Source organism: Lonchura striata, chromosome 5, assembly GCF_050655825.1.
Source record: "Lonchura striata isolate lonStrDom1 chromosome 5, ASM5065582v1, whole genome shotgun sequence".
Classification (NCBI taxonomy): Eukaryota; Metazoa; Chordata; class Aves; order Passeriformes; family Estrildidae; genus Lonchura; species Lonchura striata.
In genome coordinates, this window is record NC_140707.1 from 21,089,554 (window position 1) to 21,111,441 (window position 21,888).

A 21,888-nucleotide genomic window follows, 5' to 3' on the forward strand; every position below is an offset into this window, starting at 1 on the left:
GTTTATGTATATAACACAAAACTTAGTGTGCATGTACAATCTGTAAATGTTATCCAGAGGGCAGAGAGGAAGACATCAAGCCTCCCTCTGAAAAGACCACTGAAAAGATAGGAGACCCCCTAGCAACCAGTGGAGCATCTGCTATGCAATATAGTGTTGTGGATATCAACAATCAATCAAAATAGGAGATTTACAGAAAAATGTTGATCGAATATGTATTAGCATACGGTATATAAGGTGTGTTTGGATTACTTTGTTTCGTATGTGAGACAGGGTAAGAAGCCCTCCCCTTACCCCGATCAGTTTTACTTATGCTTGATACGAACCTTAATCATATTTAATTAATCACTGCCAAATTTTTATATGCTTCATTATATATGATATACTTGATTGTATTCATTTATATAAAATTGCTGTTCAATTAAAATTGCTGTAAAATTAAATCTTGTTTATTAGCTAGACATACTGAACTTCATTCATAACACTGTTAAGGGATTTTTGTGGTACTGCAATGGCCTCTGATGAGAAAATAAAAAAAAAGAAACCAAACTCAGAGTCTGGAGGTTGTTTGTGGACAGGGAGTGAATATTATCATAGAATTGGGACAATCTTGGCTGTATAAGAAATGTGGCATCTGTGGAAAATAAGGAATACCCAGCCTGGCCAGGATAATGTATATATATCTCCCTCAATATGTACAAAACATTCCCTCAGCATAAGAGGAACTTGGGCTGGGGAGGACATGCAGGAAGTGCATGCCTTGCCATTTACTTGCCAGTGGTCAGTTGGTGGGCTGTGACTGTGTCAGAAGAGAATTCTTCTTGGAAAAGTCTCCATCAAGTTTAATTTTCTATAAAAGAAAACCTCCAAATGAGCAGAAGATGAGGAAAAGGGAGATGCAGAATGCAGAGGGATGTGGAGAGTGAAATGAATCGCTGTGTTGTTAATGTTGCCTTTCCTTCCGCAGCGTCCTCGCAGCTCTGTGAGCTCTGGTTTGGAAGTGCCCCACCCACTGCCCAGTTTCACCCCCTATGTGGACGAGTCAGCTCAGCCCCAAATGATGTGAGTGTTGAGTTGGAGCTGGGGGGATTGCATTTGGAATTGTCAAAACTGCTGTCTAAAACTGGGACTTGGTTTTGCCGAGTACTTAAGCCTCTTGAGCTAGAAGAATTTAGAAATCTGTCAGCCTGAAAGCAATTAGTGCTGCAGCTTGATGACAGAGGCTTCAGCAGAGGTTGCATAAGGACATAGGAAATGTTCAGTGCTGCTCATGATGTGGGAGCCTATATCATATTCATATATGCTAATGAGTTTAATAGCTTAACTCAGTGTGTTTACACAAAACCACAAGCTACCTGTCTTAGGGTGCTGTTTGCTGTGAAAGAGGCCCAAATGGAGGCAGCACATGTGGCTGGTTTTTTTCTGTCTTGGGAACTCTGTGCTCAGCATATCTGGAGTTCTATTCTGAAATAAGTTGTCAGAGTTGCCATGCCAACTGTGTTGCTTAGGTCGTGGAGGAGTGAGTGTGCTGCTTGTACAGTGCTCCCTGAAATGCTGATAAATCCCAGGAGATGGGGTGGTTCAGTTAGAGCAGAGGAAAACACGTTATTTTGGAAGGTTGCTCTACCTTTCTGTGGGTAACGATGGCCAGGGAATAGACAGGCTCCTTCTGAGAGAGGAGTGGAAAAGACTGTTTGGTATTAGTGACAGTTCCCAGAGGTCTGAACTGCATGGAACCCAGGAATGCTGGGAGGTGGTGAGCAGCAGGGATTTGCATGTGGATTGCAGGATGGCTGTGCCTCTGGCGGTGCCATTGTTTAGTTGACAAATAAGTAAAATCTGCATTCCAGTTTAAAGTGTAAGGCTGTTTCTTTCTCATCCAAGTCAGTGATGGAGTAAATCTCTTGGCATTATCATTTCTCTGGGATGAAGATTTGTTACTTATGGAAGGCAGCAGCTTTTCATAGCAGGGAGAGGGATGGAGTGGGTAGAACTGAGCACCAGGCTAAGTGAGCTCTAAGTAACTTAGGCAGAGACTTGGTGTGTAGGTTGAGATACTGTTGTTGAAATCGTAAAAGTTCATTTTTTCCCTGTCTATGAATCAATTTCCTCATGGTATGATGGACACCTGCTAGAAACAGCACTTTTAGGACAGGGTATTAACTATTTGAAGTAATGTTGGTTATGCTATTTTGGAAGAATTGTGGATATGATAGAGCCTCTTGGGGTCTTTTTTACAGATGTTGGTCTGTTTCCCCCATGGGCTGTGTGTTTGATTTTTCTCTATATTTGATGAATCCTCTGCTTTGACAAATCAGAATATAAGGTAGACTTACACAAGACCTAGATTTCAAAGGGAAGGAAAATGGAAGCATCAAAACTGTTGCTGTAGCAGCTGAAATAAGTGTTAACTGCTGTGGAGGTGTGTGTTTTGTTTTGTTTATATTGGTATTTTTTATTTAATTTCTCAGAGTCCATGATGAAGAAATACTCTTAGTTCTTCATCTTCAACCTGGAACTATTTAAGCTGCTCTCCATTATTCTGGAGAATACTACTGTTCTATTGCTTATTGCTAGTTCTGTAGTAGAAATTAGTTGATTGAAGTGATCATTAGACTTAAACTCTTGAGAGGAATTTGTTGGAGATGGGAAGCTGCTTTAATAAATAGGTAACTGACTGTAACTTCTTCTTAGTTGTTCAGCAGATCATAGGCAGAAAAGTGCCCGTCAGCCTCTCTCTGTTTGTGATCCTGTGGATTCTCTGAGTGCCAAGGAAAGCAGAGCAGCAACAGCAGCCTGTGTAAGGAAACACTTCAGCCCCTGGCAGATTTCCTGCCCAGGAGAGAGCAAGGCAGCCTGTGCTGCTGTCAGACTGAGTCAGCTTGTCTGGACTGGCATCACGTGTGAAAACCAAGGATTCTAAACTGCTGCCTGGCATGGCAGGAATTGGACAGGATGATGATGAGATTATACTGGAAATATCATGTTGTGGCTGTGGCTGCCTTGTCCCAGGAAGGGTTCCAGGCCAGGTTGGATGGGGCTTGGAGCAGCCTGGTCTAGTGGAAGGTGTTCCTGCCCATGGTGAGGAGGTGGAAGTCAGTGGTCTTTAAGGTCCCTTGTGACCTGGAGCATTCTGGGATTCTGTGATAAGTAGAGTTAATGAAGGCTGAATGTCCTTTTCACATTGGAAGGTGGTGGAGTGGAAGCAAGGGAAGAGAAATGTTCATCTTTGAAATAAAGAAAAAATGGTCATAAAGTCTGCAGGCTTTCACAGTGTCTTCTGTTTTTCTCCAGGATGAGGTGAATGGAATTGAACGTTTGAGTGAGGATGCGATTGTGACAGGCTCCTACAAGAACAAGACCCTTTGTGCCAACCCAGAGGACACGTGTGACTTTAACAGGGCTGCCCACCTGGCCTCAACGCCCTTTCACAGGGTGGTAGCTCAGAGAGTCCCAGCTCCTGCTTTCTCTCAGAGTGAACCGTCCAGAATCCTCTGAATCAGGAGACACCAGAGTGTGAAGGAGTATACTCTGAAGTGTGGAGAGCTGCAAAGGTCTGGACTTGCAATTAAGAAGGTGAGCCTCTGGTGACAATGGGAGCTCTAGTGTCAACCAAAGAAAAAGCTCTAGTGTCAACTGAAGAAAAAGCTATAGTGAATATATGGACCGCTATGTTGGGCCATCGTGGGATAAAATGTGATAAAAAGGCACTCCGTGCTTTATTGCAGTGGTGTCGCAACCATGGAGTAGATGCCACCATAGAAACTGCATTTATCAGTAAAAACTGGGAACGGGCTGGTGAATTGATTTTTGATTCAGCCTCTCGTGGCGATGAGACTGCTAAAAATATTATGACTACCTGGAGGCTGGTGCTGGATACCTTGAAACTGGTGAAACCTGAGCAAAATGCAAAAACAGCAGCTGAGGCACCACAGGCACCATGTGCCAAGACGCCCAGTGATACTGAAGTTCAAAAGGGAGCGGTTGGGCGAGTAGGTGCCACATCAAGTTCGCAGGTGGAAAGGACGGGCGAGAAACTAGAAGTGCAGCAGCCATCATCCATGCCTCCTATCCCTGCAACTCTGCCTGTGCCGTGTGCACCTGCACCCCTGGTTACCACAAACCCATTCTCTTCTCCTCTGCCTAAAGATGACTGCAGTGATGATAAACTTCTGCTGACGGCCCCACCAGTGCGTGATAGGCCTAATCACAACCTCGGCAAGGACAAAGGAGCCGGGAGCCGAGTGGCTCCCATGGTTACCACAAACCCATTCTCTTCTCCTCTGCCTGAGGATGACTGCAGTGATGATAAACTTCTGCTGACGGCTCCGCCAGTGCGTGATAGGCCCAATCACAACCTTGGCATGGAAACAGGAGCCGGGAGCCAAGTGGCGCTTGGTGCTGAGAGTTCCACCAGGGAGCTGCCAACACCCGGAGTGGCAGGACACCACGTCCCACCGTGTCCACAGCCAAAGCCTAAGAGGCCCAAGGAAGCCCCTCCATTAACGGATCTGTGGGATCCTAACAGGGGAAGCCCAAGTTGTCGTCCCCCTGCTGGCCGTGAGGAGGATGTTTTTGCCATGCAACCAGTATCAGCTACTATCTCAGGATATGATCGAGTTAGATCTTGGCAGCATTATAAATTAGAGGCATTTGCTAGTGGGGATCTCGAAATTGCTGAACGACTTTCTGTACCAATGCCCCGGCTGTTCTTGAGTGGCCAAGAGCCTGTGAGTGGGACGACTGGGGCTACTATCTCAGCATACAATCCAGTTAGCTTTTGGCAACAGATGAAATTCATAGCACTTGTTAGTGGAGATTATGAAGTTGCTGAACGAATTTCTTTACCTCAATCACCACGGTTCTCAGGTGACCAAGAGCCACAAAATGCGCCCTATATACATGTTGCCTTTAAAATTCTCTCCCAGTTACGCCAACTAGCCACCCAACATGGACTGGGGTCTCCAGTCGTAGCAAGGATGTTACGGCTTCTAACTGAATGTGAAATGACACCCTTTGATATCAAGCAAATAGCACAGTTGCTCTGTACCCCGATGGAATACCTGGTGTTTGAGTCCACCTGGAAGCAACATGCGGAAAAGCAAGGGCTGCATAATTTAGCACTGCCACAGCAAGATCCATGCTCTGCAGTAGGGGTCCCTCAACTTCTGGGATTGCCTCCTGTAAGTAACCCACGGTTGCAAGCACGCCTAAATCCTTTGATATTGGCGCAGGCAACAGATATAGGAATGCAGGCCCTGATGAAAGTGGGAAGCATGGGATTGGCAACACCAACTCAGGCTTTTGCAAAAATTAAGCAGGGCCCCAAAGAGCCTTATATGCAATTTATAAAACGATTACAAGATGCAGTGGAAAAGCAAATAGTAAATAATGATGCAAAAAATCTGTTGATATTGTCACTGGCACGAGACAATGCAAATGAAGACTGCAAGAAAGCTATAGACCTATTACGAAGAAAAGATCCATCCTTGAATGAAATGATTGATGCATGTGCTGAAGTTGGTACTGTATCCTATAAAATGTTTGCTGATTTGTTAGCTGATTCCTTGGCAACTACTATAAGGTCATACCAATGTTATGGATGTGGGCAACTAGGCCACAAGAAAGCAAATTGTCCCCATAGGTCCAACTCATGGAGAACACACCAGAAACGGAGAGCTGTGCCTGTAGTGGGAAGCTGTTACCGATGTGGAAAACCCGGTCATTTTGCCAAGCAATGCAAGTCTAAATTCCACGCTAATGGCCAACCTCTTAGTGTATAGGGAAACAGGAACAAGAGCACCAAGGGGAAGCACTTGCAGACACAAGCACCTTCCTGTCCTCCATTGCAGCCCTATGCGACCGCCTCACAGGGAAAACAAGAGAATCAGCTGGCATGGATGTTTCTACCGCTGACATTATAACTTATAGACTCATTAAAGGTATATAAAATCCCCCTTGAGGCCCATGGGGTCTACTGGGAAAATATTAAGTACATTATTATTAGGATGATCAAGTGTAATGTTACAGGGTATTTTTGTCCACCCTTGAGTTACAGATGCAGACTATACTGGACAAGTATGTGCTATGGTACCGTAGTAGGTACACCTACTCATCCTGTATCCATTCCAGCTAAAAAGTTATATTGTTCAACTTGTGCCTTGTTCAAGTCTTGTGTTCCCAAAACAGACTCAAGGCTTTGGCTTGATGGGGGAACCTAAAGTACACTGGATTCAGATCATATCTGATCAAAGACCAAACGTGTTTTGTGCTCTTACAATGCCTCAGGCAAATCCATCCCACATCAAGGTTAGTGGGATGATAGATACTGGAGCAGATGTAACTATCATACCTGCTAACACATGGCCTCGGTCATGGCCCACCATAGCTGTAGGATCTGTTGTTGCTGGTCTTGGAGGTACCACACAAAGTTACTTGAGTAGTAAGCCTGTGTTAGTTAAAAATGCAGAACAGACATCCATGATCCATCCTTATGTTATTGCTGTGCCACTCACCTATGGGGAAGGGATGTCTTATCAGCATGGGGGTGGAAACAGATTTTTAACAGGGGCCTCTGTGCGGAAGGGTGTAAAGCATCCTACATCACTGAATGACCTGTGTGGGTTAATCGGTGGCCCCTTGAAAAAGTAAAACTGAATGCTCTTTAATTGTTGGTTAAAGAACAATTAAATCAAGGGCATATTGAGCCATCAACAAGTCCATGGAACCACCCCAGTGTTTGTGATTAAAAAGAAATCAGGTAAATGGAAGTTATTCCATGACTTAAGAAAAATTAATACAGTTATGGGAAGTATGGGTGCTTTACAGCCTGGAATACCATCTCCAACTATGATATGTTCTACTTGGTACATTTTGATTGTCAATTTAAAAGACTTGTTTCATTACCATTCCTTTACATCCTGATGATATCCCAAAGTTTGTATTTACAGTGCTCTCTGTCAATCATGCAGCAAAGAAAGCTTTTTACAGATTCAGCCAAAACTGATGCAAGAGTTTGGGTTGCATATTGCACCTGAGGAGGTGCAACAACAGCCCCCATGGAAATATTTAGAAGTTAGACTAAACAATGCAGCCACAAACAATTCAATTTTCAACAAAGATCCCGACATTAAATGATGCACAAAAACTTTTAGGTATCATCAACTGGGTATGACTCTATTTAGGGTTAACTACCCCACATTTATTATCCTTGTTTAATATTCTTAAAGTTAACTTCCTCAAGTGTTATGGTTTAACACAGCTTGTTTTTTAGTTAAAACCTGTTTTGCCCTCCTCCTAATCCTTATCTCACAACAGAAAATGAGTAAATAATACTAGTGGGTGCACTGGCATTTAGCCAGCGCTAGACCCACTACATTAATTGGTGTGTTGGTTGGAAAACTGGGATTGGCAAACCAAAACCATTACACTTAATTGGTGTTTCCGCCCAATTACCGAAACTACTGCATCTTTTGGTGGAGAATGCATGTAATTGGTGAAAGCTGTGAGATGATGATTAATTAGGAGAAATAAGGGGCAAAGCAAGTATTAAGCCATAAGGTTAAATAGAATGATAGTGGAAAATTTATATTGTAATTTTATGTCTAGGGGTGGAGGTTAGTGTAAGAAATTTTTTCCTTCTGTTTAATTTAGTAGTTTTTATTGTTCTAAGTAGAAATTGCATGTTGAATGTAATTTTGATAATTTTAAAATGTGTATTCACAGAGATGAGGGGTGGAGAATGTCATGGTTTAACATAGCTTGGTTTTTAGGGAAAGAGATAATCCATCAGTTATGGAAGTGATTCTCTGTGAGGACTGCTAACATCTTTCTCTGGACCCAACAGAACCAATCAGCTGGCTAGTTTTGTGTACTGACACCCTGTTAAACCACTTAAGGAAGCTGAGCACACCTCTATGAAATCACATTTAAAAATGGACAAAACCCAGGAAAAGCTCTTTTGCTTCTGGCTTTTGAACAGGTAACTGGACACTGCCTCCACCACATGGCCCACATGAGCTAGTATGGTTGGGCCAGCCCCTGCTCTGCTGCAGTGCTGACCACACCGTTAAAACTGATAATGGCCCTGCCTATATCTCACAGAAAACTCATCAATTCTTGCAGTTATGGGGCATGTTGCATCTCACTGGCATTCATCATTCCCCTACAGGCCAAACTATTGTTGAGTGTGCCCACTTCACTTTGAAGTGCATTCTTGACAAACAATAAGGGTCAATATCTGGTGAAACCCCTCAAAGTAGGGTAGCCAAAGCTCTGTATACACTGAATCACCTTATAATATTGCCAAACTTCCAAAACCCTATTATTTTAAATCATTTTTTGTCATTGCAGTTCTTTAGTGACCTCCAGTTGCCCAAGCCTAAGGTATGGGTATGGGGACCTCATTACCAGCAAGTGGGAAGGTCCTTGGGACCTTGTTGTTTGGGGTGTGGGTATGCTTGTGTTTCTACAGATGCTGGTATTCGATGGGTACCTGCCCAGTGTGTGCACCCTGCTCGACGCTCTGCTCTGGATCACAACCAGCAACGCCTCCCTGACGGCCCCTCAGCTGATGGCTGTGGAACAGTAACAATGTTTGGGCATGGTTGCTCCATGCATTGAATCAGATGGGATTTTGTGTATCTGTGGCACAGCCAGAACAACCTTTTCACACCTTCTTAAGTGAGGGTACTCTTAAATGGCACACAAAGTGTACAAGTAACACAAAATGTTGTCAAAATGCAATGCTCTTCCCAGAATAATTGTAATACTAAAACCCCCTGTATGGAACTGTGGGATGTTTCAGATGACAATTTACCTGTGCTTCACTTGAACCCCAAGAGTTAGACATTTTAGGGACATTATCAGCAGAAGGATGTGTAATTTTTAATTACACACTGAAACATGATATGTGAGACAGAATTTGGAACAGACAAGCAAAATTTTACCCCCAGTAGTTTCTGGATTAAATAGATTGGCTTGCTTTGTAGCAAAAAGAGTAAATGAAACTTCCTCAATTTTGAGTGCTTTGGCTATAGATGTAGATAGTATGCAGCATGCTATTGATTTTCTTTTGTTAGCTCATGGACATAGTTGTGAAGAGCTTGATGGCATGCGTTATACGGCAGATTTTCTGGGACAGATCACTGGCTAGAAGGGTTAAGTTTGTCAAGCTAGGTGAAGAGCCTCATTCCAACTGGGCTTATAATTTTTTGTATTACCATAATTGTTTTGCTCATTGTGCCATATTTGTTACCCTGTCTGCAAACGGCCCTGCAGAGCATGATAAAGACTGTCTTTGCAGCTGAAAAATAAAAAGGGGGAACTATGATGGCTAACAGCTGGCATGAAAGCCTCACAGACACAAGTAACCTTGACCTTGACTTGATCAGCCTGTACCCATGAGAAAAGGAAGTAAACATCTTTATGGAAGAAAGCACTGACAAGCAGGACCTTACTGCAAGGAGTGGATGCTGGCCAATCTTTGGTGAGCGGTATGGAGGCAGCTATTGGCCACTGAACTGGGTGGCAATAAGTCGCCAGCCAATTGTGAACAACACACATTGCTTTTCAAAACCGTATGAATGAGAGATATGAACAATAAAGGTTGCTATTGATGCTTGAACCTTGGAGTGTCGTGTCCATCTTTACTAAAACACAAAAGGACATGGGAAGTGTTCAGTGCTGCTCATGATGTGAGAGCCTATATCATATTCATATATGCTAATGAGTTTAATAGCTTAACTCAGTGTGTTTACACAAAACCACAAGCTACCTGTCTTAGGGTGCTGTTTGCTGTGAAAGAGGCCCAAATGGAGGCAGCACATGTGGCTGGTTTTTTTCTGTCTTGGGAACTCTGTGCTCAGCATATCTGGAGTTCTATTCTGAAATAAGTTGTCAGAGTTGCCATGCCAACTGTGTTGCTTAGGTCGTGGAGGAGTGAGTGTGCTGCTTGTACAGTGCTCCCTGAAATGCTGATAAATCCCAGGAGATGGGGTGGTTCAGTTAGAGCAGAGGAAAACACGTTATTTTGGAAGGTTGCTCTACCTCTCTGTGGGTAATGAGATGGCCAGGGAATAGACAGGCTCCTTCTGAGAGAGGAGTGGAAAAGACTGTTTGGTATTAGTGACAGTTCCCAGAGGTCTGAGTCGCATGGAACCCAGGAATGCTGGGAGGTGGTGAGCAGCAGGGATTTGCATGTGGATTGCAGGATGGCTGTGCCTGTGGCGGTGCCATTGTTTAGTTGACAAATAAGTAAAATCTGCATTCCAGTTTAAAGTGTAAGGCTGTTTCTTTGTCATGCAAGTCAGTGATGGAGTAAACCTCTTGGCATTATCATTTCTCTGGGATGAAGATCTGTTAATTATGGAAGGCAGCAGCTTTTCATAGCAGGGAGAGGGATGGAGTGGGTAGAACTGAGCACCAGGCTAAGTGAGCTCTAAGTAGCTTAGGCAGAGACTTGGTATGTAGGTTTAGATACTGTTGTTGAAATCGTAAAAGTTCATTTTTTCCCTGTCTATGAATCAATTTCCTCATGGTATGATGGACACCTGCTAGAAACAGCACTTTTAAGACCGGGTATTAACTATTTGAAGTAATGTTGGTTATGCTATTTTGGAAGAATTGTAGATATGAAAGAGCCTCTTGGTTTTTCTTTACACATATTGGTCTGCTTCCCCCATGGGCTGTGTGTTTGATTTTTCTCTATATTTGATGAATCCTCTGCTTTGACAAATGAGAATATAAGGTAGAATTATTCAAGACTTGGATTTCAGAGGGAAGGAAAACAGAAGGATCAAAGCTGTTGCTGTAGCAGCTGAAATACGCGTTAACTACAGGGATGTGTGGGGGATGTGTTTTGTTTTGTTTATGTTGGTATTTTTAATTTAATTACTCAGAATCCATGATGAGAAAATACTCTTCTGTTCTTCATCTTCAACCTGGAACTATTTAAGCTGCTCTATAAACTTGCTTCATTCTGGAGAGCTGTAATAATTGCTTACTGCTAGTTCTGTAGTAGAAATTAGTTGATTGAAGTGATCAATAGACTTAAGCTCTTGAGAGGAATTTGCTGGAGATGGGAAGCTGCTCTAATAAATAGGTAACTGACTGTAACTTCTTCTCAGTTGTTCAGCAGATCATAGGCAGAAAAGTGCCCGTCAGCCTCTCTCTGTTTGTGATCCTGTGGATTCTCTGAGTGCCAAGGAAAGCAGAGCAGCAGCAGCAGCCTGTGTAAGGAAACACTTCAGCCCCTGGCAGATTTCCTGTCCAGGAGAGAGCAAGGCAGCCTGTGCTGCTGTCAGACTGAGTCAGCTTGTCTGGACTGGCATCACGTGTGAAAACCAAGGATTCTAAACTGCTGCCTGGCATGGCAGGAATTGGACAGGATGATGATGAGATTATACTGGAAATATGTGGCTGTGGCTGCCTTGTCCCAGGAAGGGTTCCAGGCCAGGTTGGATGGGGCTTGGAGCAGCCTGGTCTAGTGGAAGGTGTTCCTGCCCATGGTGAGGAGGTGGAAGTCAGTGGTCTTTAAGTCCCTGGAGCATTCTGGGATTCTGTGATAAGTAGAGTTAATGAAGGCTAAATGTCCTTTTCATGTTGGAAGGTGGTGGAGTGGAAGCAAGGGAAGAGAAATGTTCATCTTTGAAATAAAGAAAAAATGGTCATAAAGTCTGCAGGCTTTCACAGTGTCTTCTGTTTTTCTCCAGGATGAGGTGAATGGAATTGAACGTTTGAGTGAGGATGCAATTGTGACAGGCTCCTACAAGAACAAGACCCTTTGTGCCAACCCAGAGGACACGTGTGACTTTAACAGGGCTGCCCACCTGGCCTCAACGCCCTTTCACAGGGTGGTAGCTCAGAGAGTCCCAGCTCCTGCTTTCTCTCAGAGTGAACTGAAGGAAGACAGTCCAGAATCCAAGAGTGCACCTCTGAATCAGGAGACACCAGAGTGTGAAGGGGCATACACTGAAGCTCTCAGTGTCAAAAAACTGAGGTAATTAACAGTAAGGGACCTTTAGCCCTTTCTCCTGCATGTCTTTCATGTTGTGGCTTTACTATTGCTAAGGATGGAGTTTTCTGAAAAGACCAGAATATCCTGGTCAGAGCAATTTCAGTGTCTGCTTTGACTTGAGCAGATTGAAGAGGTAATAGCAAGCCCGTTGGCTTTTTGCATTACTGCTGTGGGACTTAAGTACAAGGTTTTTTTTAACCAAATAACTTACAGAGAAATAAATGCTTTCTGTCCTCATTATCAAACATGAAGAGCAGAATCACCAGTTGATTTTATACTTGTAGAGAGAAGGTTATTAATGTCACTAAGCATCGTAGTAACACAGCCTCTGTGAGCCACTTCTGGGAATATCAACCCATTTATTTTTCAGGGATACCCCAAAAGCGAGATTTTCTGTGTCACTAAAGCAGAACACATTGCCAGTTTCCTGAGGTGAGTGCCTCAGGAAAAATGACAGTATGAATTTAAGACCTAGTAATAAAGTGGATAATCAGCGAGTGCCAGCGGTTAGCAGAGGGAAAGGGTTGGAACACATGGGAGCAGGAAGAGGAGTATTCCTTCCAGATGAGATTAACTGCGAGCGCATTATTTCTATTTTTTTTTTTCCCGCCGCCGCCGCGGGTGAGGCGGGAACTACATTTCCCGTGACGCCCCGTGGCGACGCAGGCCGGCGCCAATCATGTGGGGCGGGGTGCGGCCAATGGGGAGGTGGGAGAGGTTTGAATTCAGAGGCGGCGCCGCCGTTACGGCTTTTGCGCTGCTGGGGTCCTGTGTCGGTCCGGGCGGCTCGCGCCGCTGTGTGCGGCACGTTCGGCTGGGAGGGCTTCGCGGGACTGAGGCGGGCTGAGGTCCACTGGGGTCCGAGGAGGTTGGGGCCCTGTGGGGTGAGACGAGCGCGGGCGCTGAGGGTTGTGGGGTCCCTGAGGGACCGAGGGGTCTCAAGGGCTGCGAAGTGCGCGGGCCTGAGGGTTGTTTGGTCCGTGGGGGACGCGCGCGCCTGTGGGGCTGGAGTAGGCTGAGAACCTGTGGAGTCTTTGAGGGGCTGTGGGCGTGACGGGCCCTCGAGGATCTGGGGGGCACTGAGGAGTCCGTAAGGGGCTGCGAGGTGCTCGGGGCTCATGATTGTGGGGTCTATCAGGGACTGAGGCGGCATTTTGTGCTGCGAGGTGCGTGGAGCTCTGGGGTCCTTGAGAGGCGCTCGGAGATCCGTGAGGGGCTGAGAGAGGCTGTGGGCTCCCTGTGGGGTTGATGAGCCATGACGCTTGTATAGGGTTTGAGGAGCTGTGGGGGATCTGTGGCGTTCCTGTGGGGCTGAGGGGCTCTAGGTTGTGCGGTGTGCGGGACCGACAGCTGCGGGATTCGTCAGGCGCGGGGCTGAGGGGCACTCAGGGATCGGTGAGGGGCTGTAGTCCGTGAGGTGTGAGGGGCTGTGGGTGTCTCTGGGGGTCTGCGAGGGTTTGTGTCTGTGTGGGACCCGTGGGGGGCTTTAGGGCGTGAGGCACTTGGCGCTCGCGGCTCTGGCGCTCTGAGACGTGTTTTTCGGCGCGGCGCTGGGGCTGCCCGGACAGCGCGGGGTGCCCGGCCCCGGCGTGGGGCGGTGCGTCCGGGGAAGCAATAACCTCCCATGGGTGCAGCAGGGAGTCCCCGCCGCTGTGCCCCGCCGCCCCCCGGCGGGGGTCGAGGCTGGGCTGTGCCCCCGCTCGCCTGACTGGGGAAGGACCAGAGGGTCCCGACTAAGCCTGGCTGAGGCTCCCCCTGGCCGGAGCGCGGCCGTCGGCACCCCTGTGAGGAGGGTGAGGAGGAGGGTCTCGGGGCAGGGAAAGGAGGAATGGGTAGCGAGGGAGGTGGCTTAGTCTTTGTGGCTTTTGCTGATAATACTGCCTGCTTGCCGTTCTTCACTCTCAAGATGGGCTTTTTTTTTTCGTGTATTTCCGGACGGGAAATTAAACCCCCAAGTCCCTCTAATAGTTGGGAATCTAAGCAGTGTGGTTTGGCTGCACAGAAATTCGGGGTGAATGGGCTTAGGAAAGCTGTCTCTGTCAGGTTTCAGGTCAGTATCTAGCCTTGGAGGTATCCATTTATTTTTAAATGCAGGATTAAAGGAGAAGCATTCAGGATTGGAGGAGAGGTGATCATGTCCCAGGAGGACAGCCATGAGTGGGAGCTGAGCAAGGAGAATGTGCAGCCCCTCAGGCAGGGACGGGTGATGTCCAGATTGCAAGAGGCACTGTCTCAGCAGGACTCTTCCAGCCACACCACTGTGCAGCTTAAAAAAAAGTAAGTGATGTTATAACACCTCCTTTCCTCTTATCTTCCTCCCTTTTCATTTTATCTATATCTTCTTTAGCTGTACTAATCTCATAGGCATTAAAAAGGCATAAAAGAAGCTTAGTAGTAATTTATGTCTCTGCTATTACCATGCTCTAGGATTTTAGAACTACTTAGTGCAGGTATTGTGTAGTACAGGCCTCAAAATTTCTGTTTTGCAATGGAGCATTAAACAGCAAACACTAGGGAGATTTGGCTGTGCTTTTTAATTAATAATTAACTCTTAATTTGTATTAGACAAGATAACTTCCAGTGATACAAATGTATTTATTGATGAATAATATTATGTTTTAGGGAGTTTGAAGCAGAAATACGATTTTACTGTGGAGATGACCCTCTAGATGTGTGGGAGCGGTAAGTTTTTCTTTATTTCCGAAAAAAGTTAAATGGTCATGTATCCATGTAAAAGGAAGGGAAACATATTCTAATTTAATAAGAAATTAATTGAAAGCTAATTTTTATAATTGTGTTTAAATATTATATTGTGTTTCAGTGTTATGCCTATTTTTTTCTTAATTTCATTATATTTTATAGAGGCTTATTAAGAACTGACACTTGCTATGATCACATGCTGTCTCTAGGTACATCAAGTGGACAGAGCAGGCCTTCCCTGGGGGTGGCAAGGATGGCAACCTTGCAGCTGTTCTGGAAAGGGCAGTGCAAGCCCTCCACGGGCAGCAGCGATACTACAAAGATCCTCGCTATCTTAATCTCTGGCTCAAGTTTGTGAGTGTTTTGGGGAACATCTCTTGGGTGCTGCTTTTTTTGGGACCTTGTCATGTTGTCTGCATGTAGCTAAGTTGATTATGGTGACAAGAGCCAACAAGTGCAATATTAGACATATTTTTCTAGAAATGTTACTCTTGAATTCTGCTTCTCATTTTCAGACTATTTTTTAGGGTTGTTCACTTTGGACAACTGCAAACTCTAAAAGTTTTTGTTTTGAAAAAGCTGCCTTGAATAAATAGAGTTCAAATATTTATTTAAGGAGAAAGAGAAGTGATTTAAAGATACAGCATCTAAAATATATCTGTCCTACCAGGTATTTTAGCTTCTAGCTGTCTTCTATCCCCATCCTTTTAAACTCTAAAGCAAGCCAAGTGTGTTCTGGTCCTGTCTCTCCATTGCTGTAATTTTTGTTGTCCATTTATTTACAAAGCAACATTTTCCCAGCTTTAGCTTGCTGAGGTAATCTACCAATTCCAAAAGTGGCAAGAAATATATTATACTTCATCTGAAGCTAAAATAACTGTTCATTCTCAGGAACACTAATATGGTGCAGTTCAATCATTGAATTACCCCACATTCAAATAAGAAATGATAAAATTCTGTGTACTGGACTTACAGCTGCTCCTGTCAGACTTGTATTGAAATCACTGGGGTCTTGCTGGAGGCATTGAAACTCAGATTTTGACTGGGACCCTGCTGCAGTGTGATTACAGACATACTTGGGTTATTTCAGAGCGATTGCTGCAACGAGCCCTTGGATCTGTATGGTTACCTACACAGCCAGGAGATTGGCACCACGCTGGCCCCACTCTACATCACCTGGGCAGAGGCACTCGAGGCCAGGGGCAGCTTCAGAAAAGCAGATCTGATATTCCAGGAAGGACTTCAGCGCAAGGCTGAGCCTTTGGACAAACTCCAGGCTCATCACAAGTAAGGGAAGAGTGTAGGTGCTCATCTGGGCTCCTGGGATAGGGAAGGTTATGCTGACTTCTCCAATGTTTTTTTCTAGGCAGTTTCAGGCCCGTGTTTCTCGGCAGACACTACTGGCACTTGAGGAAAGTCCTGATGGAGACAATATGGGATTGCTGGAAATTGCAGAGCCTCAGAGAAGTTCGCTGGCAGATCTCAAAGGCAGAGGGAAGAAGAAAGTGAGAGCCCCCATTAATCGTGCTGGAGATGTAGTTAAAGGTACATTCAAGAGCTAAAAAAAATGTTATTGAAGGAGTTAAATCTATTTATAGTGAGATTTGCAATTGAATGTGATGGTTGAAGGTTGATTGACATAAATCTTCTTGCTTATAGTCATTAACCCAAACAGAAGCTGCCAGCCTCAGGCTTCTCTACAGCTTCCAAATACTCCAGGTTTTGCTGTTTTCGATGAAAATTCTGTGTCTGGACCTGAGATTCCCACACTTACCGCACAGTCATGGCCAGCACCTCCAGTTCCCAGGGCCAAGGAGAATGAACTCAGCGCAGGACCGTGGAACTCTGGCAGGGTAAGGAGGCTCAAAAGGGGTGGGGAAAACAGAGGAAGGAGTGTCTAAGTTGATGACTTCTAAACCCTGAAATAGACGCTGTGATTTTCTCCTTTGCCTATAGCTTGTCTATTGCAAATGCAGATTAAATTATACAATTGTGAAATTGTTTGTGTTTAGTGGAACCTTACAGATCATCTTGTTTCACCTTCCACTAGCCCAGGTTGCTCCAAGCCCCATGCAACCTGGCCTTGGGCACTCCCAAGGATGGATCAGCCACAGCTTATGTGGGCAACCTGTGCCAGGGCCTCAGCACCCCCCTAGGGAAGAATTTCTTCCTCGTATCTCATCCAAAGCCAACCTCCTTTGGCTTAAGGCCATTCCCCCTTGTCCTGTCGCTGCATGCTCTTGTGAATGGATACTTTCCTAAAGGAGAGTCCCTGGCCATGTGTACTCTGTTCAGGTTTAGCAGGCTGATATTGGTCAAATAAGGTTCAAAAACTCTGGAGTTTTAAAATCAAGAAAAGGGAATTCTTGCTAAGGAGAAGAATTGGCAGAGGTGGCTTGCTGAAATGTTTGGAGGGCGGAAAAGGAATGTAAGAGGCAAAACATGATCCAGGGAAGGGGAGAGAAGCCAAGCATTAATTAAATCAGTAAGATAGAAGTGTAAGACCTGAGTTATTTTGGAAAATAGAACCTGAAGGAAGAACTTGCTGGCTGCCTTGTGCAAAGAAGGCATGTGCAGCATTCTGCACATCTTGTTTGGAAGTGCTTGTGAGGAACACAGAAGAGCGCAGATCAAAAGAATGCAAGTGCTGTTTCAATGGAGTATTTATCCTGGCAATAGGATGACAGAGAGTAGCTTCCAATGGCTTAAAGTAAACATCAAAAGGAACAGTTGTGCTACAGGTGTTTAGGCTGTTGTGGAGAAGTGATGGAAGACCTTGTGTGAAGGGAATCAATCCTGTGAGCTCAGGTTTGTTTCACAGGTGCTCAGCTAAGCCGCAGTGTTGCCATGTTTTTGTAGCTGAGAGAAGGAGATTAGCAAGCCAGGAGATTGATGCCTGGATGTCCTCGGGTGTCTTTATGAAGCTTGTGTCCCCAGTGGTCTGTTCTGTTGGTGACGTGGTGTGGAACACAAGCTTTTCCAGACCATGTTAGAATGACAATGTAAAAGCAAAGCTTCCCTTGAAAGCCTTCAGGTACACAATATGGCAAAAGCCAGTGTTCAGAATTTAATCCTTGCAGTCGATAGGATTGGGCAATTGGAATATCTGCCCACTGTTGTCCAATGAGAGGAGCAGCTGTTTAGGTAATCTCCCCTCTGTCTTTTGCCTTCCTCCCCTACCTTTATTATGCCAATGATTGCAAAATAAAATGTCCTTGGAGAAGTAACAAGCAAGAGATAACAAAATTTTAGGAATGTGTCAGTAAGCGCCTGTTCACTGTGGGAAAGAAATGTGGGAAAGTACGGGAGGTTGCACTGAGGCATTTAACAATCTACAGAATCACAAACACATGAAGAAGACATAAAAGCTAAAACCCTTGGGCATTGAGATGAAAATATTTTAATCTTCTCAATATGGACATTGTTATAAGTGCAGCTTGTTAAGAAATGCTCAAATGGGGGAGGGATGCAACCAAGCTAAAATTTAGGGAAACTCCAGGAACGTTGTTTTTAGATAGAAAGCAGTTTGGTTAAATGAATGGAAAAGTTAACTAAATAATGGATTTAATATAGCTGAGAAGAGCGAGGAAGAGTTATTAAGATAAAATTTCTTTTACCTGTTTGTGCTGCTTAAAACATTCATTGTGGTCTCTGAATGCTTCCATATTTCTTTTAATGTCTGGCCTTAGAGTAGTCTCTGCTCCCCTCTTAATGAAATTTCTTAGAATTAATTAAATAAAATATCCTGTTTCTGGTAGAAGAGACAAAGATGTTTAATTCCGCCCCACTGAAGGGCAGTTCAAGAATAGCCTTTGGTGAATGCTCTGACATTTTAAAACCTGCAGAGGGAAGAAGTGGTTTCTCTTCCTGCTGGTTTCATGATGCCCCAGGAAGCATTTTGGGAAATGATGGAAAAGAGGAGTGAGTTTGTGAAGTATTCCCAGCACATGCATTTTTTTGTGCTGAAAAGTCTTGGGGAATTGCAATATACAGATGAGAGTATTGCGTTGTCAGACTAAATTCTACCTCTTCTCTTTACTAATGGAACACAGAAACAGTTACAGGGTTTTTGTGGTGCTGTAATGGCCTTTGATGGGAAAATTAAAAAAAAAAAACCAACTCCAAGTCTGAGGTTATTGTTGGACAGGGAATAAATATTATTATAGAATAGGGACAATCTTGGCTTTAAAATGTGAACTGTGGCATCTGTGGAAATTAAGGAATACACAGCCTGGCCAGGATAATGTATATATATCTCCCTCAATATGTACAAAACATTCCCTCAGAATAAGAGGGGCTGGGGAGTACATGCAGGAGGCGTGTGCCTTGCCTTTTACTTGCCAGTGGTCAGCTGGTGGGCTGTGACTGTGTCAGAAGAGAATTCATCTCAGAAAAGTCTCCATCAAGTTTAATTTTCTATAAAAGAAAACCTCCAAATGAGCAGAAGATGAGGAAAAGGGAGATGCAGAATGCAGAGGGATGTGGAGAGTGAAATGAATCGCTGTGTTGTTAATGTTGCCTTTCCTTCCGCAGCGTCCTCGCAGCTCTGTGAGCTCTGGTTTGGAAGTGCCCCACCCACTGCCCAGTTTCACCCCCTATGTGGACGAGTCAGCTCAGCCCCAAATGATGTGAGTCTTGAGTTGGAGCTGGGGGGATTGCATTTGGAATTCTCAAAGCTGCTGTCTAAAACTGGGACTTGGTTTTGCCAAGTACTTAAGCCTCTTGAGCTAGAAGAATTTAGAAATCTGTCAGCCTGAAAGCAATTAGTGCTGCAGCTTGATGACAGAGGCTTCAGCAGAGGTTGCATAAGGACATAGGAAATGTTCAGTGCTGCTCATGATGTGGGAGCCTATATCATATTCATATATGCTAATGAGTTTAATAGCTTAACTCGGTGTGTTTACACAAAACCACAAGCTACATGTCTTAGGGTACTGTTTGCTGTGAAAGAGGCCCAAATGGAGGCAGCAAATGTGGCTGGTTTTTTCTGTCTTGGGAACTCTGTGCTCAGCATATCTGGAGTTTTATTCTGAAATAAGTTGTCAGAGTTGCCATGCCAACTGTGTTGCTTAGGTCGTGGAGGAGTGAGTGTGCTGTTTGTACAGTGCTCCCTGAAATGCTGATAAATCCCAGGAGATGGGGTGGTTCAGTTAGAGCAGAGGAAAACACGTTACTTTGGAAGGTTGCTCTACCTCTCTGTGGGTAATGAGATGGCCAGGGAAATAGACAGGCTCCTTCTGAGAGAGGAGTGGAAAAGACTGTTTGGTATTAGTGACAGTTCCCCAGAGGTCTGAGTCGCATGGAACCCAGGAATGCTGGGAGGTGGTGAGCAGCAGGGATTTGCATGTGGATTGCAGGATGGCTGTGCCTCTGGCGGTGCCATTGTTTAGTTGACAAATAATTAAAATCTGCATTCCAGTTTAAAGTGTAAGGCTGTTTCTTTCTCATCCAAGTCAGTGATGCCACATCAGAGGGTCAATCTCTTGGCATTATCATTTCTCTGGGATGAAGATTTGTTACTTATGGAAGGCAGCAGCTTTTCATAGCAGGGAGAGGGATGGAGTGGGTAGAACTGAGCACCAGGCTAAGTGAGCTCTAAGTAACTTAGGCAGACACTTGGTATGTAGGTTTAGATACTGTTGTTGAAATCTTAAAAGTACTTTTTTTTTTTTCTGTCTTTGAATCAATTTCCTTATGATACCACTGTTACCTGCCAAATGTGGAAGTGCTATGCTGAAACTGTTGATATATGGTGCAAATCACAGCATCTGCTGTCATCCAGGGTTCTTGGCAGAGGTCCCTGTTATGATCTTGATATTGATCCCCACACTCCCCCAGTAAAGCTTTAAAATCCCAAACATTAGGAGCACCTGTTTGCCTCATGATCACTCTCCGAACTGAGTTTATCAAGGTGGATTGCTTATCCACATGTTTGTAAAGCTGTACCAGCATTGCTTCTTCTGGCCCAAGAAAATCCATTTTGAAGTCCTTTTTCTCCTGTGCCCCTTTTCTTCCTGATAACCATCCAACAAACCAGAGTTTAGGGACTTGTCTTGCCTGTGGTCACACAGCTCAATGGAGCTGAATTTAACAGATCCTGCTTCAGGATGCACGGCAGTTCAGACATTATAAGAATTTTATTTGGTTTTGATTGTACATTATAAACACTTTAGGTTGCATTTGTGCTTGGTTGTTTGTTTTGTTTTAGTTGTCACACAATTCTGAGTAGTTTGGTGTTACTCATTCCAATTTTCTTGTGTATTTTTTCAAAACATGGAATAAAATGTCTTTACTCCAAAAACAGGTTCTGAAATCTGTTGTATCCTGTGCCTGCTTTTCTGTGCTACAGTGAAGTTCACAAAGCCCAAGTAATAAATTCTTATTTCTTCAGGACTCCATGCAAAATTGAGCCCAGCATAAACTGTGTGTTAAGTACTCGCAAACCTGAGGAACGGGAGGACCCACTGCAGCGTGTGCAGCATCAGCAACAGGACGCTCAGGCAAAGAAAGAGATGGTGATGTACTGCAAAGAGAAAGTTTATGCTGGAGTGGATGAATTCTCTTTTGAAGAGATCCGAGCTGAAATGTACAGGAAGAAAGCAAGAAAGAAAGATGAGGGTATGTTTCAAAGTGGGCTGGAATAAGTAGGGCATTCCAGATGGAATAATGAAATTGTATTTGCTTCTGTCTGTTGTTGCAGCTGCTTGTCTTTTTCTACTGGAGTAGTTGTTTAACTGCTGTAAGGTACAGAGACAGTAGCACATTCAACAGCTTTACATGGAAGCTGTGGGACAGGGAAAGACCACCAGAAGTTTCGGCCCCTTGACAATTTAGGCTGCAGCCACCAATTGTATGTGAAGTAGGCATTGGGCCTTAGAAGTGTATTTTCCTTAGATGAAATACAAGCCATCGAACGGAAGAAGGAAGAAATACAAAGGAAGATTGAAGAGCTGGAAAAGAAATTAAAGAAGAAAGAAGATGACAAGCAGCCACAACCACATGAACAGGTATTGTACTCATTTATCTGCAAGTACATGCAATTTTAAATAAAAGTACCCAAAAAAGCCAAAAGAAAGCATTTCTGATATTCTTCGAACACATTTTAAACTTCTTTTGAAAGGATTCTTCGCTAGTAAAGTATATGCTCTTTCTCTCTTTCTCTTACGTCCCTG

The 21,888-nt window shown here is 44.4% G+C and overlaps 1 protein-coding gene across 6 annotated transcripts in view; it reads left to right on the forward strand.

Annotated features, from left to right (window-relative positions):
• BUB1B (BUB1 mitotic checkpoint serine/threonine kinase B) overlaps window positions 1-21,888 on the forward strand; it is a 42,350-nt gene that overhangs the window by 4,786 nt on the left and 15,676 nt on the right. Inside the window, exons 2-12 of one of the 6 annotated variants that reach the window (XM_085580053.1) lie at window positions 968-1,062; window positions 11,712-11,998; window positions 14,111-14,293; window positions 14,639-14,698; window positions 14,926-15,070; window positions 15,807-16,003; window positions 16,083-16,261; window positions 16,376-16,569; window positions 19,250-19,344; window positions 21,108-21,334; window positions 21,611-21,723. In XM_085580053.1, coding sequence (XP_085436179.1) covers window positions 14,151-14,293; window positions 14,639-14,698; window positions 14,926-15,070; window positions 15,807-16,003; window positions 16,083-16,261; window positions 16,376-16,569; window positions 19,250-19,344; window positions 21,108-21,334; window positions 21,611-21,723 — 1,353 coding nt within the window. In that variant the 5' untranslated portion in view covers window positions 968-1,062; window positions 11,712-11,998; window positions 14,111-14,150. Of the gene's footprint in view, window positions 1-967; window positions 1,063-11,711; window positions 11,999-12,752; window positions 12,901-13,671; window positions 13,810-14,110; window positions 14,294-14,638; window positions 14,699-14,925; window positions 15,071-15,806; window positions 16,004-16,082; window positions 16,262-16,375; window positions 16,570-19,249; window positions 19,345-21,107; window positions 21,335-21,610; window positions 21,724-21,888 lie in introns of those variants that run through there. The other 5 variants (XM_085580055.1, XM_085580052.1, XM_085580054.1 and 2 more) reach the window with 5 other exon arrangements.